Genomic DNA, 20,587 nt, shown 5'->3' on the forward strand with positions numbered 1-20,587 from the left:
TAGTACAATTTGATCACTTGTAAAATCAGGCATCTGCCTCCACATTCATTTTTCATACAGGAGAAATTTTACTAGGGGAGTTTATCATTTCTACTGTATTCCTACACAGGGAGAAAACTGGCTGGGTTCATGGAAAAAAAATGTTCACTTCTCTGCAAGCAGAGAGGTCTGGCTTGCCCTGTAGTTTGTTAAAGGAAACCTAAACCAATATGCTCTAATATAACGAATAGCCATTATCATTATTAAAAAAAAAAAAAAAAATCAATCAGTATTGCCTGTTTTCGCCACTCTTCTGCCTTTATATGTCTTGTATTGCTGATGATCCGTTTTCTAACGGTCCACCAATATGGTGCCGCAGCCGCTCTGCTGTCATGACAGAGCGGGAATTTCCTTTCATCTGCTCGTGCACGAGTGTTTTGTCATTGGGTGCGTGGCTGTCCTACCACGTTATGCACAGTGTGCGCAAAACCAATATATATGTATGATATAAACAAATTACCGCTTTTTGAGATGATTTCTTATAAATAAATGTATATTTACTGTAGATTTTATCTGCACCACTTGTTCTCTTCCTTACTCCTCCACTGGGGCGGACAGAAGGATGCGTGCAGCCGCACACTGTCGCCGCTAAATGGTCACGTGAGAGCACGCAATGCGGTCGAGACGTGCGCGCAGGAGAACAAGCCGCGTGCCTGAAGTTTCAAAATGGAGGAGACAAATTCAGTGACTGGCTCATCGACTGGCCAGTCGATGAGAAATACAGCAGGGAACCACAGAGGGAGATACCGTGGACGGGGAGAAAAAAAAATAGCAGACACTAAAGTAAGTGCCTGCTTTACTAAGAAAAAGAATATATTGTGAAAATGTTAACCTAATACATTGGCTTAGGTTTCCTTTAAAATAATACACTGTTCAGTGTTCACAGCTGGTCTTCAACTGTTTTGCCTTACTTTAGCTATGATTGTTCTGCGTAAGAAGAAAAAGATTGCAATATACGAGTCTAGTGAAAAATGGCGCCGGCAAAAAAATGGCGCCCTCTTCTGCCCGATATATGTTTAAAACGATATTTATCGTTTTAAAGGTTAAAATGGTGCAGAACGAAATTTATCGTTTTAAAACTGTTTTTTTTTTTTTTTGGTCCTGCCTGAACGATATTTATCGTTTTAACCCCTGCTTTGCTGCCGTTTTGAAAATATCTGCCCGCCGGCTTTAATGTTTAATAGCAAAGCCCCCTTAAAAGCTAAAAACACCAAATTTGCAGGGAATGTTAAGAAGAAAATTGTGAACAAGAGGAAAATTTTTTTTTTCAAAAAGACCTTATAGTTTTCGAGAAAATCGATTTTGAATATTCTTCTTCTGACCGTGGGAAAATTAAACGCCCGCCGACTTTAGCGGTTAATAGCAAAGCCCCTTTAAATGCCAGAAACACCAAATGTGTAGGGAATGTTAAGAAAAATAGTGGGAACACGAAGAAAAAAAAATTGTTCAAAAAGACCTTATAATTTTTGAGAAAATCGATCTTAAATCTTCAAAGGAAATGTAACTATTTAAATCGCGTACTGACATTCCCGTGGAAACTTTTTCCGCCGACTTTAGCAGTTAATAGCAAAGTCCCCTTAAGTCCTAGCAACAACAAATTTGCAGGATATGTTAAAAAGATACTGGGAAACAATATTTAAAAAAAAAATTGAAAAATTTTATTTTTTTTTTTTTTAAATTAAAATTTTTGGGTTATGTTCAGAGTGTGGGAAAAGTTTTGAAAAAAATGACGTGGGGTCCCCCCTCCCGAGCCTCTGTAACCCCTTGTCTCCAATGCAGGCTGGGATAGCCAGAATGCGGAGCCCCAGCCGACTGGGGATTCGCACCCTGAGCTATACCAGCCCACATGGTCCATGGTATGGGGGGGGGAGGGGCGGCCAAGCCTTCCCCTCCCCCCCCGGAGCCCTTGTCCAATCCATGGACAAGGGGCTCTTCCCCACCTCCGGTGCCCCAGGAGGAGGTGGGGGCGACGACTCCCTGGGGGGGGGGTTCATGGTGGCATCTGGGAGTCCCCTTTAAGAAGGGGAACAGAGATGCCTGCCCCCCTCCCAGGAGAAATGAGTATAGGGGTGCAGGAGTACCCCTTACCCATTTCCATAAAGGGTTAAATGAAATAAAAACACAACAACGAGAAAAGTCCTTTAATGTTCTAAATTAACCAGAAATACTTACCTGTACCTTTAAGAAAAAAATCCCACGTCAATTAGGTCCCACGACAGTATCCTCCATCTTGCGACCTTCAGTTACATGTTGATTGAAGATCTCCGCCGCCCCGACGCCACACACGCCGCCTCCGCCGCACTCACTGCTCTTAGCTATACTTAGTATAGCTAAGAGCAAAAAGCATCTTTAAATTTTAGCTCCAATGGTCCCCATTGGTTCCTTAACAGACCAATGGGGATCAGGAGGATCCCCATTGGTCGATAAGGAACCAATGGGGAGCCTTGGAGCCAAAATTTAAAGATGCTTTTTGTTCTCAGCTATACTTAGTATAGCTGAGAGTTGCGTCTATGCATCTATATAGACGCATTAGCGCTAGCTGCCGCTGCCCTCCCTGCCTCCCCCCACCTGTCACCCTCACCCATGCTGGCACCCATGGGTGCATTGGGTGCCAGCATGGGTGAGGGTGACAGGTGGGGGGAGGCAGGGAGGGCAGCGGCAGCTAGTGCTAATGCGTCTGTATAGACGCATAGACGCAACTCTCAGCTATACTTAGTATAGCTGAGAGCAGTGCGGCGGAGGCGGCGTGTGTGGCGTCGGGGCGGCGGAGATCTTCAATCAACATGTATCAGAAGATCGCAAGATAGAGGATACTGTCGTGGGACCTGATTGGCGTGGGATTTTTTCTTAAAGGTACAGGTAAGTATTTGTGGTTAATTTAGAACATTAAAGGACTTTTTTCGTTGTTGCGTTTTTATTTCATTTAACCCTTTGTGAAAATGGGTAAGGGGTACTCCTGCACCCCTATACTCATTTCTCCTGGGAGGGGGGTGGGCATCTGGGGGTCCCCTTCTTAAAGGGGACTCCCAGATGCCACCATGAACCCCCCCCCCCAGGGAGTCATCGCCCCCGCCTCCACCTGGGGCAAGGGAGGCGGGGAAGAGCCCCTTGTCCATGGATTGGACAAGGGGCTCCGGGGGGGAGGGGGAGGCTTGGCCGCCCCTCCCCCCCGGAGCCCCCCCATACCATGGACCATGCGGGCTGATATAGCTCAGGGTGCGAAGCCCCAGTCGGCCGGGGCTCCGCATTCTGGCTATCCCAGCCTGCATGGGAGACAAGGGGTTACAGAGGCTCGGGAGGGGGGACCCCACGTCATTTTTTTTTAAAAAAATTTGCTATCAATTTTTTTTTTAATCTTCTGAGTGTGGGAAATAAATTTAAAAAAAAAACGACGTGGGGTCCCCCCCTCCCGAGCCTCTGTAACCCCTTGTTTCCCATGCAGACTGGGATAGCCAGAATGCGGAGCCCCGGCCAACTGGGGCTTCGCACCCTGAGCTATACCAGCCCGCATGGTCCATGGTATGGGGGGGCTCTGGGGGGGGAGGGGCGGCCAAGCCTCCCCCTCCCCCCCCGGAGCCCTTGTCCAATCCATGGACAAGGGGCTCTTCCCCACCTCCGGTGCCCCAGGAGGAGGTGGGGGCGACGACTCCCTGGGGGGGGTTCATGGTGGCATCTGGGAGTCCCCTTTAAGAAGGGGACCCACAGATGCCCACCCCCCTCCCAGGAGAAATGAGTATAGGGGTGCAGGAGTACTCCTTACCCATTTCCACAAAGGGTTAAATGAAATAAAAACACAACCACGAGAAAAGTATTTTAATCATCTTAATTAACCACAAATACTTACCTGTACCTTTAAAAAAATGTTCCCACTCCAATATATCCTCGGAAATGATCCAACGAATAACAATATCCTCTTATCTAGCGATCTTCAATTAACTTGATTGAAGATCTCCCACGCCAATTAAAATACTATACCTTACAATGCGTCCTGCGTAGGGACGCATAGCACGGCTCCCGCTGTCCTCCCCGCCTCCTCACCTGTCACCCTCACCTAGCCTGGCACCTGGTGCACCCATGGGTGCACCGGGTGCCACCCTAGGTGAGGGTGACAGGTGCAGGCAGGTGGGGAGAGATCGCGGGAGCCAGCGCTATACGTCCTGCACAGGACGCATCCTAAGGTATAGTAACCGGCTCATAAATGAGCCGGTTCTTTTTGTATTGAATCAAATGAATTGATTCATTTGATTCAATACAAAAAGAACCTGAAAATGAGACGGTTCTTTTTGTATTGAATCAAATGAATCGATTCATTTGATTCAATAGAAAAAGAACCGGCTCATTTATGAGCCGGTTACTATACCTTAGGATGCGTCCTGTGCAGGACGTATAGCGCTGGCTCCCGCGATCTCTCCCCACCTGCCTGCACCTGTCACCCTCACCTAGGGTGGCACCCGGTGCACCCATGGGTGAACCAGGTGCCAGGCTAGGTGAGGGTGACAGGTGAGGAGGCGGGGAGGACAGCGGGAGCCGTGCTATGCGTCCCTACGCAGGACGCATTGTAAGGTATAGTATTTTAATTGGCGTGGGAGATCTTCAATCAAGTTAATTGAAGATCGCAAGATAAGAGGATATTGTTATTCGTTGGATCATTTCCAAGGATATATTGGCGTGGGAACATTTTTTTAAAGGTACAGGTAAGTATTTGTGGTTAATTAAGATGATTAAAATACTTTTCTCGTGGTTGTGTTTTTATTTCATGTAACCCTTTGTGGAAATGGGTAAGGCGTACTCCTGCACCCCTATACTCATTTCTCCTGGGAGGGGGGTGGGCATCTGTGGGTCCCCTTCTTAAAGGGGACTCCCAGATGCCACCATGAACCCCCCCCCAGGGAGTCGTCGCCCCCACCTCCTCCTGGGGCACCGGAGGTGGGGAAGAGCCCCTTGTCCATGGATTGGACAAGGGCTCCGGGGGGGAGGGGGAGGCTTGGCCGCCCCTCCCCCCCAGAGCCCCCCCATACCATGGACCATGCGGGCTGGTATAGCTCAGGGTGCGAAGCCCCAGTCGGCCGGGGCTCCGCATTCTGGCTATCCCAGCCTGCATGGGAGACAAGGGGTTACAGAGGCTCGGGAGGGGGGACCCCACGTCATTTTTTTCAAAACTTTTCCCACACTCTGAACATAACCCAAAAATTTTAATTTAAAAAAAAAAAAATTCAATTTTTTTTTTAAATATTGTTTCCCAGTATCTTTTTAACATATCCTGCAAATTTGGTGTTGCTAGGATTTAAGGGGACTTTGCTATTAACTGCTAAAGTCGGCGGATAAAGTTTCCACGGTGAATGTCAGTACGCGATTTAAATAGTTACATTTCCTTTGAAGATTTAAGATCGATTTTCTCAAAAACTATAAGGTCTTTTTGAACAATTTTTTTTTCTTCGTGTTCCCACTATTTTTCTTAACATTCCCTACACATTTGGTGTTTCTGGCATTTAAAGGGGCTTTGCTATTAACCGCTAAAGTCGGCGGGCGTTTAATTTTCCCACGGTCAGAAGAAGAATATTCAAAATCGATTTTCTCAAAAACTATAAGGTCTTTTTGAAAAAAAAAATTTTCCTCTTGTTCACAATTTTCTTCTTAACATTCCCTGCAAATTTGGTGTTTTTAGCTTTTAAGGGGGCTTTGCTATTAAACATTAAAGCCGGCGGGCAGATATTTTCAAAACTGCAGCAAAGCAAGGGTTAAAACGAAAATTATCGTTTGGGAGCAATACAAATATAAACGATAAATATCGTTTTTAAAGCCGGCGCTGTTTTTTAGCTGTCAAAAACGAAAAATAACTAGCTATAGTGGTTCTCTATGGGGCGCCGTTTTTTAACTACGATAACTGGCGCCGTTTTTAACGGACCCGGCAATATACAGAAGGTAATAGGTTACGAAAGATCATAGAGGATATTGCATGTTTGATTCATATTAAGGTCTTCATCAGTTAATATTATACTCACATTTTGATAATTGTCTGTATACAGCTCAACAGTCTTGAGGCAAGTTTCTCTTTCAGAAGAGCTACACGGTGTCAACTCTCCTAAGATTATATATGATTTATCTTTATATTCCTGCAACAATAAAGATCACAGCTAGTAATGGCACATGTATGCTGTGCGTACCTACAAAAAGCGGGGTGTAAACGCTAATTAAAAATTAATAATTAATAGCGTTTATAAAAATAGTGTGCTATATTTCGTTTACAAATGTTTAACAAATGTATAAATCATTAAATAATGTTTATGAAATCGGCAATTGTGAAAACTTTAATCTTCCCTGTTTCAAAAGTGAAACTTATAATTACGTTTATTAAAATAACGATAATATATGATTAATTTTTATAATTGTATATTATTGTGAATAACCTTCATTTATGGTTTGTTCTTATAATAAAATCTGAAAATATTCTTTATAACGATGATATAAATATAACTACGTTCGTAATAAGTGTTGTAAAACATTAGTAAATATTACTAAAATTGTAGTAAAGCTATACCTAAGCCTACTCTCACACAGAACCCTCCCTGTACCTATCCCTAACCCCTAGACCCCCCTGGTGGTGCCTAAACCTAAGACCCCCCTGGTGGTGCCTAAACCTAAGACCCTCCTGGTGGAGCCTAAACCTAAGACCCCCATGGTGGTGCCTAACCCTAACCACCCCCCTGGTGATTTATATTGTAATGTTACTATACCTAACCCTACTCTCACACAGAACCCTCCCTGTACCTATCCCTAACCCCTAAACCCCCCTGGTGGTGCCTAAACCTAAGACCCCCCTGGTGGTGCCTAAACCTAAGACCCCCCTGGTGGTGCCTAAACCTAAGACCCCCCTGGTGGTGCCTAAACCTAAGACCCCCCCTGGTGGTGCCTAAACCTAAGACCCCCCTGGTGGTGCCTAAACCTAAGACCCCCCTGGTGGTGCCTAAACCTAAGACCCCCCTGGTGGTGCCTAAACCTAAGACCCCCCTGGTGGTGCCTAAACCTAAGACTCCCCTGGTGGTGCCTAAACCTAAGACTCCCCTGGTGGTGCCTAAACCTAAGACCCCCCTGGTGATGCCTAACCCTAACCACCCCCCTTAGTCGCTTTATTATGCGGATAATAATGTTTTACAAATTGTGACTCCAAAAAATATATTGCAATTTACATTACGTACTGATCGCTTTATTTTGTGAATAATGTTTTAAAAACAGTGAGGGATAAAACTTTAAATAATGTTTTAATTAGTTAAATAGGATAAATATGTTTAGTATTTTTATAAACGTTATTCGGCACGGGTGCATTTTATAAACGTAAATCACCACAAGCACAGTTATAAATCATTAAACATCTCCGGGCACCGTTTGTAAACTTTATTTAGCTCCGGCGCCCTTTTTTCCTGCTCTGCGCCCATTAAACGTTATTTATTATGGGAGTGAATGGCGGCGCCCTTTTTGTCCACTAGCTGCCTGCGCCCTTTTTTCCCAGCTCCGAATGCAGTATGTATGGACCAAAGAGTTGTCTAAGCAAAACTGGATTAGAGTTTAATTAAAACAATTTTTCTTTCAAACGTGTGCATGAAAGGAGGAGGATTGAGTGCAGGTGCTGATATTTATTAGCTCTAGGTGATGGGTTTGGGTGTCTTAAATGAGCAAAACCGAGAGTCAAAACAGACAAAAGGTGAATGTCATATTAGTTAGAGGGCAATTAGGAAACTTAGTATTAGGGGATAGGGTAAGAAGAGGTTAGTGTCAGTGAAAAGTTTGAGTCTGCATTTAGACCCCATATACAGGGGCGTAACTACAGGGGAGCACCGCATTGTGGGAAGTATGAACTTCCCCATAGGGTTGCATTTGGCTGCTACTGTAGTGTGTCTATTTGATGCACCGCCCCGAAGTGAAAGGACCCTAAGGCTTTCTGGTAAATGAAAGTGTTACACCAGAATGGAAATACACTTACAAATAATAATGTTTAGGATACTGCATGTTTATCATAGAACTTTGACAGTTAGCAATAAAATAGCTGAACGCTTCTTGCCTCAGACAACACATAGTAGCAGTTGCCATGGAAAGTATAGGCTTTGCCATCAAAGGTGGTGATATGAGCCCCTCCTTCTATGGAACAGACTCCAGGACAGGCATGGTTTGTGCAGTTCCATTTTCCAGAATCACACTGGCTGCAATGTAAACACACACATGAAAAGAAACACTTTAGTGGATAAAATTGTTTGTGTTTATATGAAAGTCTAAAAAGTTGGAAAGGTAGAGAAAATCATTTACTTGCGTCAGGCAGCTTTACAAATTAATTTCTTTTATTAATAACACATACAAATTACACTGGCTTTGTGGTTATTAGATTAGATTGCATCAATTCACTAAGCATTACCGACTAGTGTGGTAAATTACTGACTTGTACGGTAAATACCTCACATAGCACATTTTTTTTATGACAATACACAAAGATTAGAACATTCGGTAATGCAAGTAAGTGTTTAGTATATTAAGACCTACTGTATCTGGACTTGCCATTAACTGACAGTCACCGTATGATAATGCCGATAAACAAGGCAGACAGCCAATAAGAAGAGTCTCCTAGTCCCTGCTTCTCACGATTTGATTTGATGCACTGGCCGGCGGGACATCACAAAAAAAAAAAAAAATACAAGTGCAGATGGAGACACTGAAAAAAGGCTTTTCTGTATCCCTTTAGATGTGCAGAGATCTATACTGATATACAGAAGTGAGACCTCTAGTGGCTGCAAGCACATCTAACGGTATGCATGTGGCATGTCACAAAACTTGCACAAGAATAGCACATGCAGAGAAAAGAATCTCAGCTGGCTGCCTGACCTAATCTAAAACTGGTGAGACATACAGAGCAGGGTTTGGTGAATTGAAGCAACATTCTCAGTAAATTGCCAAACTTTTACAGAATGTGAGAAAATCTTAGTAAATTTGAAATAAGTGTAAAATGCTGAATGCAAAATTTTATAGACCTAATTTTTTTCCTGGACACCCCTTAGTGAATGGACCCCGATGTTGGGTAATTTACCACAAAACATTCATGACTTAAGTAAGTAATTAAATGGATAAATTGATAACACTGGTATCAGGAGGAATGTGAAGAAGACAGTACTGATATTCTGAGAACATTTGTTTATGTATTGACCTGCAGCGTAGGTTTCTGTAGAAAGACCAGAAATGAGGCAGAGCCAAAATTGTATGTCAAGTATTTGAAAGGGCATTGTCACACTTACCAAGGCGGGCATCTGCGGCGTTCTCGTACGTGGTCCTCTGTGCGCACGCGCGTGGGCTTGCTGGGTTCTATGCTCGCTTCCGGCGCGGCATATGGCATTGCGCACTGCACGCGTGTGCGCAGACTATTATGCGCGCAAAAGGTTACACGTGAGTGCAAAGCGTTACGCGAGTGCATACGCAAAGTGTGGCGCGCCTGATTTCTTCGCCAATGTCCAGTATAAAAGCAGCACTGCCCTCAACCGCAGTGCTGCTCGTTCTGACAGCTTGGCTAACTGTGTCCGGTGAACCGTTCCTGTTCGTGAGACTTCTGATTGGATTTCCTGTTGTGACCCCTGGCATGTGACCCCGCCTTCTGCTTATCTCCGCCTGCCCTGACCCTTGGCTCTGTTTCTGGACTACCGTTGATCGCCGCCTGCCCCGACCTCCGTAGAACACCGCCGGCCCCGACTTCAGGCTTGTGACCCCGACCTCCGTAGAACACCGCCTGCCCTGGACCTTTGGATACCGTCTGACCAAGTCTACTCCACAATTAGTGTACCTGTTCTCTTGACCACTTGCTGAGATAATCCCAGTAGTGACCTGGTGGGCACTAGGCAGAAAAGTCCTGCACTCCCCTCAAGGGGGTGTGGGTAAAGACCCGTGGCCACTTAGACTCCACTACTGGGTAACACCTCTTCCTTCGTGGGAGGGTCAACAGAGACTGAAGATATAGCAAGACCTAACAGGCATGAGGAAGCAGCTATTGAAGTGAACCCTATGGCTTGCTACTGGAAGAGGTGATTGTAGGGTACAATGTTGCACTGGGGCCCATAGCTCCTTAGCTACACCACTGGTTGCAAGCCCCTTACACTAAGCAGTTTGACACTTGGCCACAGTGTCGGACTGGGAGCTGGAAAAGCTGAGGAAATCCACTTGCTGGCCAAGCAGCAGTAATCAGGTTTTGCTGCTCACAGTGAAGACTTGCTGCAGGTTTCTCTTGGGAGTGATAACACAAGGTTACTGCTGCTTGGCCAGCAGGTGGATTTCCTCAGTTTTCCACCTCCCAGTCCGACACTGCTTGGCCAACCCTGGCTATCAACTGCAGCCATTACTTTCAAACAGTGGGCAAAATATTGACCTGCCTTTTCACTGGTCCCTCCCTTAAAGTTTCCAAAGTCATGCGACTGGTACCAACAGTTTTTGTACAGCGTGTATATGATATACATCACAGTTTTCTTGCAGGCTCTGCATTCATGGTCTGTGTATGTAGCATGCCTTTTCACTGGTCCCTCCCTTGATGTTTCCAAAGTCATGCGACTGGTACCAACAGTTTTTGTACAGCGTGTATATGATATACATCACAGTTTTCTTGCAGGCTCTGCATTCATGGTCTGTGTATGTAGCATGGGGGAGGGCGGACAAGGGCCATACATTTATGTTTCTGAAAGCTGTATGCACTGCATGTTGTGTCATGTGCTAGGGATAGGAAGGGTATAATTGCACACATGAGCCTAGAACTGGAAAATGTACTTTTCGCCTGAAGACCTGTAAATCACTGTTCTGTTGGAGCCCATCTAACTTTTCAGAAGTAAAATCAGTGTGACACCCCTGGGACTGGGTGTGTATGTATGGGTGTGTATGTATGTATATACATCACCAAGAAAGCAGAAAAGATATTTTAATGGCACCATTTGTCCTTACCATTCAGTACAATCATCATACATCAGATCTCCTGGAGCATACAGAGTTCCTTTGTGTTTACAGTGACATTCACTTACTGTAACACAACCACTGTCAGTGTAGTCATCCAGCACAGTGCCTGAAACGGAAATAAAAAATAGTTACAGGTTCAAAAACATGTTTTCAGATTTTTTGTTGGAAAGTAAAATATACATATCTGTAAAAGTTCTATAACTATTGCACCAGTTCATATACACTGGTACAGGCTATACATACTGAAAAACTGACACAAAAGTTACTGATATTCTGTAACCACTATTTCATGACCATTTTTCCTCATGCCTCTTTTGCATAGATGAGCGCTGCCCTGCTGTCAGGTTTTAGGACTCGTTTCCACTATAGCGAATCCGCATGCGGGCACCTATGCGGATTCACATAGGCAATACAAGTGGATGGGATTGTTTCCACTTGTGCGCCATGCGGGTGAGTTTTGGTGTGCGGGGAAAATCTGCACGGCAAAGCCGTCAGATTTCGCGTGCGGCTGGAATGCGGGCGAATCGCCCGCAATGCTTTTAATAGGGAAATCGCGTGCGGTTTTGTCATGCGGCTTTCCCCGCGATTTCGCATGTAATCTTATGGAAATTTACACAGGCACTGACATGGTTAAATTCGCCTGCTTCTTAGCCATGCGAAATCGCGGGGAAAACCGCATGCAGAAACGCATCCGCATGCGATTTCGTCCACGGTGGAATCCAGGCGATTCCGCACCGCAACAGTGGAAACGAGCCCTTAGGGTTTTTTTGCATGTGAAAAACTTCTTCAAGTAAAACAAAAAGGCACACAAAAACAGCAACCAAATGAGGACCTAAATTTGATGGGCTGTTAGCTGTGTGCTAAGGCAGCAGCAAGCAGTTGTGAGAGTCTTAGAGGGTTTTCACTGCCTATCAACTGCTCATGGAAACGGGGCCTAAAAGGCATAGTAACTGGGTATTCTGAAAGAAGGTGAAAGCCCCTATATTGGAAGCTCACATGTGCGGCTAATGAGAAACACCTGCTTGTGTGGAGGTGAAAGTCCTTTTCCTCATTTCCACAAGGATATTCAATTTTTTATGCGCATTTTTGCATTATTGCATGCAAACTGTTATGCAGATTTGCACATGCGTCTGACAATCATTACGGATGTGTGGTGTAAAAATCGTTCCGATTCAAATCAGGAAAGACTACAAAATATGAATTCAATGGAAACCATTTGGCTGGGTGCACCCTTGTCATTCTATGAAAGGTTGCACGTTTTCTGTCGTGTGCGTTTTTGCGTTTTTAGTGCATTTTAGTGCGTTTGCTTTTTTTTTCATCACATGTGGTTTTCTGGCATTTTGCATGCACTTTAATGTGTTTGCGGTTCGCATATACAAAACGCATATGCATTTTGTATGCGTGTTTTTTTTTTTTATGAGTTTCATGCAAATCACAAGGAAGTCAACAGGAAGCAGAAATACATCATAAAACATGTTTAAAAAAAATAAAAAAGGTATATAAAAAGGAATGGGAAACGCAATACCTCTGCGTTACCATTGACTTTCATTATGTGCATTTTTTAAAAAATGCAACAAAACCAGCGTTTTTAAAAACGCATATTATTAAACGCATACAAAACGCATATGCATTTTTTTATATACTTTTTTTATGCGGCCCATTGACTAACATTATATGCATAAACGCTGTGTTTTCCGCAATGCTAGCATTTCTGCTATGTGTGTTCTCAGCCTTTCAATGGTGTCAGTACTAATGCAAATTTTCGCAATGCAAATTCGTTTTCAGTGGAAATGGGCCCTTAACCACTTCAGCCTGCGGGTTGTTTTCACCTTTTGGACAAGAGGAATTTTAACATTTCAGTGCTCCTCCCTTTCATTCCCCAATAACTTTATCACTACTTATTACAACCAAATCTTGTTTTTTCCCACCACCAATTAGGCTTTCTTTGGGAGGTACATTATGCTAAGAATGATTTTATTCTAAATGCATTTTATTGGAAATAATAAGAAAAAAATTGATTATTTCTCAGTTTTCGGCCAATATAGTTTTAAAATAAAATGTTCTACTGTGGATAAAAGCCCCAGATTTTCCAATATACAGGGACTACATCTTCCTTCCTCAGAACATAAAATTGCTTCATATGCAGACTATCTTTTATTTTACATCACTAATCCTAAAGTCTCTGTCCCCAATCTTGTGCAGGAACTCCATATCTACGGTCAGCTGACAAATTTTAAAGTAAATTATGATAAATGTGAGGCCTTGGACGTGATTCAGAAACGAAAACTGCTTTGGAAGCTAACTTCCCGTTCATATGATCTCATAGGGCCTTAATGTACCTAGGTACTAAGATCCCATGTGACCTATCAGATATATTTCAGCTGAACTATACCCCCCTACCCCCTAATAAAGGCGGACTTAAGCAGATGGAAGGCGATTAAACTTTCTTTGTTTGGGAGAGTAAATATAATTAAAATGAGCCTTCTACCTCTGTTCCTCTATATTTTTCAAATTCTTCCAGTAGAGGTCCCTCGCTCATATTTTGTAGAGACCCGTAAACTGCTTCAAAGGTTGATTTGGAATAATAAGCCTCCAAGGTTAAAATATTCATTAACGACACTCCCAAAAAATAGGGGTGGAATGGCGGTGCCAGATTTACAGCTCTATCATGTAGCTGCTTCGTTGGTACGAATTATTGACTGGCACCACCACACACCCTGGAAACAATGGATAGAAATGGAGCGAGATATGGTTCATTCTAATATACAGCATTATCCTTGGATTAGAAATACGCTTATGATTAATAGTTCTCAACACCCTATGGTAGTAAATACTTCAACTGTTTTCGCTAAACACAGCCGGATCGCAAACCTCTCTCCATGGCCCTCTCCCTTATTGCCTATCCTGGACAATCTACTCTTTTTTCAAGGGACACAGGGGGCTGCCTATAAGATATGGAGGAGAGCTGGCAAATTGAGGGCACTTCACCTTGTGCGAGGTACTACATGGGTGCCCCTTCGGAAAATTGAGATAAAGAGGGAGTCATTCCTCCTAGATATGTGGTCACATACTCAATTTAAACACTCTCTGTTGAGTCAGGGTAATAGTCCTGACCGTGTTAGAGACATTACTACGTTTGAAACACTTTGTAATATGGAAGGCCTTATGACTAGAGATGGCCCGAACCTCAAATTTTAGGTTGGCGAACTTCCGCAAAAGGTTCGGTTCGCACGAACTTTCGCGAAACCGCAATAGACTTCAATGGGGATGCAAACTTTGAAAACTAGAAACATTTATGCTGGCCACAAAAGTGATGGAAAAGATATTTCAAGGGGTCTAATACCTGGAGGGAGACATGGTTGAGTGGGATAGACGTCGAAAATCCTGGAAAGACATCTGGATTTGACACAAAGCAATGTTTTAAAGAGGCACTTAAGTCATTAAACAAATGAGTTTTACTCACCTGGGGCTTCCCTCAGCCCCCTGCAGCTGATTGGTGCCCTCGCCATGTCTCTCTGATCCTCCCGTCCTCGCCGGCGACCACTTCCGGTTTCGCCGTCAGGACCCGACAGGCATGGCAACACCAGGAGGCCGCAATAGCAGCATAGGGGGCAATATTTTGGCTGGGAACACGAAGAATCACTTGCGTTCCCATGCCTGTCGGGTCCTGACGGCGAAACCGGAAGTGGTCGCCGGCAAGGACAGGAGGATCAGAGAGACATGGCAAGGGCACCGATCAGCTGCAGGGGGCTGAGGGAAGCCCCAGGTGAGTAAAACTCAATTTTTTATGACATAAGGTTCACTTTAAGGGCAGAAATCACATTGAATGCTAAATTGCAGGCCTAAACTGCTTTATAACATTTTGCATGTGTATACATCAATCAGTGAGTGTAATCTCTCTTCCTCTCTCCTCCCTTCCTCCCTCCTCCCTTCTCCCTCCTCCTCCTGTCTTGTCTTGTCTTCCAGGGATTTGTAGGATGTCAAAAGCCAGCTTACATACATTGGCCAGGAATCAAACCCAGGTCAACTGCTTGGAAGGCAGCTATGCTCACCACTATACCACCAACACTACATGCTGAAGCCAGCCTAGCATGTACCATTGTGATATACCCAAGCGAAAAATGAGCTTGCTTAGGGATTTGTAGGATGTCAAAAGCAACCTCACATACGTTGGCCAGGAATCGAACCCAGGTCAACTTCTTGGAAGGCAGCTATGCTCACCACTATACCACCAACACTAGATGCTGAAGCCAGCCTAGCATGTACCATTGCGATATACCCAAGAGAAAAATGAGCTTGCTTACTTGCTTAATTTGCTAGATGAAAGCAGTGGGACACATGGTAATACTGCTTACAGGCTTCAATTCACAACTTCAGAAAGATCATGTGCCCCCCTGGATGATGCTGGTGTAACACACACAGCAAAGGACAGCAATTTGAAGTCTGGAAGATTCCAGGGCACAGGTGAGAAGGATGAAAAGCTAGGTGGCCATGCAACCATTCCTTTTTTATTTTATTTTTTATTTTATTTTTTAAGTGTGATGTCACAGTTCACTCATCTCTTCATCTACAAGAAAGGCCCAGGAGTAGTCTTAGCTACCCTAATATCTATGTTACGACAGGGCCCTTATTACACTTTCTCTTACAGGGCTGTGGAAACCATTTTGCCTATGCGATAAAGCGAGTTGCAAAAATGAAACCATGCCTAGCAGAGGATGGTTTCGATCCATCAACCTCTGGGTTATGGGCCCAGCACGCTTCCGCTGCACCACTCTGCTTACGTTTGTAAATAACCTTCAAGTTTAAGAAGGGTACATTAGTCGAAATAGTTACACTACTATCTATGTTACAGCAAGGCCCTAATGACACTTTCTCTTACAGGGCTATGGCCACCGATTGGCCCATTTGGTAAAGCAAGGCGTAAAAACCAACATACACCTAGCAGAGGATGGTTTCAATCCATCAACCGCTGGGTTATGGGCCCAGCACGCTTCCACTAATTACGTTCACTAATTACTGCAGGGACACGAACGACTGTAATGGCCGGCGCTAACTGCCTTATATAAGGGGTGAGGTGGCTCCAGGATATAGTGTAGCCTGATTTGCTACAATGGGCCTGCTGACTGTGATGTAGAGGGTCAAAGTTGACCCTAATGGTGCACTATGGGGGCGAACCAAACTTCCGGGAAAGTTTGCGTTCGCATGCGATCGCGAACCACCCAAAGTTCGCCTGGAGCCGTTCGCCGGTGAACCGTTCGGGCCATCTCTACTTATGACCAATGGAATTTCACAGATATATACCCTTTTAGTAACGAGGGAAGACTTTACAACTACTTTACGGACAAGGTGGGAAACTGATCTTGATCAGACGTTCACGGACCAACAAAGGCGGAAGATTTTGATCCTGGCGCATAGAACATCAATCTCAGTCCGTTTGCAGGAATCTGGATATAAATTGTTTTCGCAATGGTATCTTACACCAGAGAAACTACATAAAATGTTCCCAAATTTAAGTCCTCTATGCTGGCGATGCAGAGCCCAGATAGGCTCTCTTTTACATATATTTTGGGAGTGTGCTGACATAATCCCTTTCTGGAATTCTGTAAAATCTAAAATTGCCCTACTTACAGATGAGGAACCTTCCTCAGACCCATGATGCTAATTATTACATAATACCCCTAGAAGTATTGGTAAATACAAAAAGTCATTGTCTCAACACTTAATAAATGCTGCCAGGATAGTGATAGCCCACCATTGGAAATCGCCCCAAACGCCGACAATACCAGAATGGATTGAGGAAATGAATGCGATTAAACAGCTAGAAGACCTTACTCAGCATAGGTATGAGAGAAGCAATCAGTTTGACAGGATCTGGAGACCGTGGCACGAATTTGTTAAGACTGACATCTATAGACAACTTATAGACATAGGAGAAAAGACTGTGGAAGATTAAATCCCCCCCGAGACGTAAGATGACTAACTATACTGGCCTGACTGAAACCAAACCGTCCCACTGTCCACCTTTTTTTTTTTCTCTTTCCCTTGCCTTTTTTAGGCTTATTAAACCACACAAGAATAAATATTTAATGGCCTGGATGGAATAAGGCAATTTAAATAGACTAACTAAAGGGTCTGAGAAACAGATCTCATGAGAAACAACACATACCGATATTGATTAATACAATGATGAGCCTATGTTTGAGTGTTTAGTAAATAGCATATAATATATGTATTTTTTGACATATTCTCTAAAATATGTTTATCTGTTACATTTAAATCTAAATGATAACCTATTATATTGTAAGGAGAGTGAGAGTGATAAATTAATGTGTGGCTATGTGCCATACCACAATATAGGGCGATTTTTTATTTTTCTCTCTCTCTTTGTATGTATATTTCTTTGTATTTCTTTGTATGTATATTGACATACAATGTTCTATAAATAAAAAATCTTTAAAAGCCCAAGATTTTATTTCCCCATTTGTCCTGGTTATTTCAACGTTTAAATTATATCCCTAGTACAATGTGTGGTGACAATATTTTATTTGGAAATAAATGCGCATTTTTTTAGTTTTACATCCAGCACTAATCACAAGCCCATAATTAAATAATAATATGCCCTCTTGACATACATATTAATTTTGAACAATAGTGGATAAAAGCAACTCAAAGGCTGCTCAAGTGCTGAGAGCACCGTGGTTTATTCAGTGTGATATCACTCTGCTCAGGAGCACATTGCTTTCATACAGCATATGTTCCATTAAAGGAATACTGTCGATTCACATATTTTTTTCAGTTGACACAGGATTGTTTGGGAAGTGCTGCTAAGTACTGGTGTATACATTTTAGTAGCAACCCCTTTGTTTACTGTTCTCAAAATATTTTCAAACTTTGCTGACGCCAAAACTGACAGCTGACTGAGCCATGAGGAGAGGGGAAATTCCCCTCACACTTGATCAGTTAACTCAATGTGTAACTCTGTGTGTGACAGAGAGAAAGCTCCCAACAGCTGCAGCTTCTGTGTCCTGTGTTTCTGACTGAAGTGTCTGAAGAGAGCAGAGGAAATGTAACTAATTGTCACAGCTTTTCACACTGTTTTTGCTTTTAGAGTTTGATGTTTGATATTTGCTTTCTGTAGTCTGATATGCAACTCTGGCTGTGCATTGAAGCAGACACCCCTTCTGCAATTGATTTGTCCCAATATAGCTAAATCCTACCCTCAATAAATTACAGCTTTTGCCTCTGATATTTAACATGAAAAGTAGGAAAATGTGTACATAGCTACTTAGACATTATTTCTACATTGTCATTTTAGAACACTTGGGTATTGATAGTATTACTTTAAGAGAGAAAAGGCATTGAATGATAAATTGACATGAAATGCTGTATGTCAATAAATCTATTTTTCTGTGCCATCATGTAGTGGTCATTAACAAAAACATCCCACAAAAGGTACTGCAAATCAGTAATCATTACAGTATTTTACATCTGTTTTAATGGCATGATTTTGGTTGGTATATAAATTCCGTGTGACTCACCTTCAGGACAGAAGCAGCCATCCATGTTGTGCTCCTCACAGAGGTTGTGTAGTTCTGGGTCAGAACAGGAGCTCTTGCAGGGGGAAGCACTCTCTTTATGGATCATATTGGCAGGACATTGTTTAGCTGGAATCCATAAAGAAAAAAATATTACTGCGGTGTCATGATTTTGTTGCTTATGCTTATCCACCGTATAGGCATATTTGTACTAAATTCAAGATTAATGTTTAGGATGCTATAATAAACACTCAGATATACTTGTATTCACTCTAACCACAAGGCCCAGCTCAAGCACTTTTTGGTTTGATGAGAAGAAGAAACGGGCACCACCAAATTCCATTCAGCAAAAGGAGCTTCTTTATGGATGAAAAAATTAAAATATCCGGCTAAGCCATTCCCTGGCTCAGCGTGCAATTAGAAAACCCTTGGCATCAAACGGGGGTGAGAGTAACTGGGGTGGCTGGTCACTGCAAGCAGAATCATTTACAATAGGAATCAGTGTATGAGCGTGCACGAACGTGCATGAGCAAATGCACGAGCGACGGGATGCGCACATGCACACGCACGATCACAGCAGCAGTTTTTAGTGTTGGACGTAAGTCTCAGGAACAGGAACCTGTAGTGTAGCTAATTTAGGCATGAGACTTAAATTCAAAAACCAAAAGTGTTTAAACTAAGTTAAATTAGGTTAAAATGGCCAATGGGACTCTCCGGACCTTCTTTATATGGTTATTTACAGATAAAGGAGACCACTCATTTCTCTCTAAAACCCCTTTTAGGATGTTGAGATGAGGTTATTATGTACTAGGCAGCAATGTGAACGTGTCTACAGTGTTTATTCAGCCTATTCCACTATCTTCTACTCTTTTCTCTCTTCTTCTTTCTTCTAACTTTTTCCCTACCCTATCCCTCATTTAAAATAAGGGTTATTGTATTGGAAGTATGTGCTTTATACATGACTAATTTTATGGGTCACTATGTTCCTTCTCAATTGCCTTATTATATCATCTACATCAGTTTCAAGTCAATGTTATAGACTTTCCGTTGGAATGATGTCTAATGCCATTATTCTTTGTAATTGCACTGCTTATTTCATGTGCTTGTAAATGTGACCCAATAAATATTGATTTAAAAAAAATGGCCAATAGGAATAGAGTTTGCACACGATCACAAACTCGCATACATGTCGGGATTTGTGCATTGGCGAACATGCGTGTCCATGCAAACTTTTTAAAAACTTTGCAGTCCACCTGGAAAACCACACCACAATAAATGTGCCTATTACTATAGTTCAGTTGCAACCCAGCAGTATACACAACTATGAAAGTATTGTGATTGGTCTATAATTACTGTGGGAATCAGATTTCTACTGACAAATTCTGCATTCTCTTATTAGTCCAATACTTCCAACTAAGAAGTATTTGGCCAATCAGTGAATTCGGAAGTGTACCGTTTGGTCACTCCTTGCTCCTGTGTTCTTATTGGAAGGGGTGGTGAGTGGTATGTCCGTCATACCTCCCTCCAAGAAACTATAGTTTCTCCAATAAACCCCCGGCAGAACAACAACAAGGTACAACAGTGATGTTTAAAGCTAAATTAAGGTATTTACAGGCATTCTGAAACCTTTAATTTTATCTTTGTAGAACTAGTGGGAGATAGCACGCAGAGAAAAATAATAGCTGTGAAAGGGGCTTTAATTGCACAGGGACATGGTACAGAAGTCTGAGAGTATAGCGGGGATGACATATTGTCCTGTACGCCCTAATTACTGTCACTTGTTACTTCCAGCTATCATGTTGCTAGGGATTGGATAGGGATTGCCAGGGATCGGTTTACCATGTTGCCTCAACTGGTATTGGCAGAGCCGTTGTAAAGCAAAAGTGTTGGGAGTTGATTTAAGGATTTCAAGAAAACACATTTACAAAAATAATTTCATGCATGTCCTGGGGTATCCCCACTTTTTCAGAAATTGTGTGGAAAAATATCAAATTTAACATAGGAAAATCCAGGGACTTCAATGTCTAGCACACTCTAATCTTTAA

At 42.9% G+C, this 20,587-nt stretch overlaps 1 protein-coding gene across 1 annotated transcript in view; it reads right to left on the bottom strand.

Annotated features, from left to right (window-relative positions):
* LOC137537875 (mucin-2-like) overlaps positions 1 to 20,587 on the bottom strand; it is a 213,930-nt gene that overhangs the window by 170,122 nt on the left and 23,221 nt on the right. The window contains exons 6-9 of the mRNA XM_068259821.1: positions 18,546 to 18,671; positions 10,996 to 11,113; positions 8,087 to 8,234; positions 6,042 to 6,152 (exon numbers count right to left, since the gene is read on the bottom strand). Of these exons, the coding sequence (XP_068115922.1) occupies positions 6,042 to 6,152; positions 8,087 to 8,234; positions 10,996 to 11,113; positions 18,546 to 18,671 (503 nt within the window). The remainder of the gene's footprint in view (positions 1 to 6,041; positions 6,153 to 8,086; positions 8,235 to 10,995; positions 11,114 to 18,545; positions 18,672 to 20,587) is intronic.

This window comes from Hyperolius riggenbachi, chromosome 11, assembly GCF_040937935.1.
Source record: "Hyperolius riggenbachi isolate aHypRig1 chromosome 11, aHypRig1.pri, whole genome shotgun sequence".
In the NCBI taxonomy this organism is placed as follows: Eukaryota; Metazoa; Chordata; class Amphibia; order Anura; family Hyperoliidae; genus Hyperolius; species Hyperolius riggenbachi.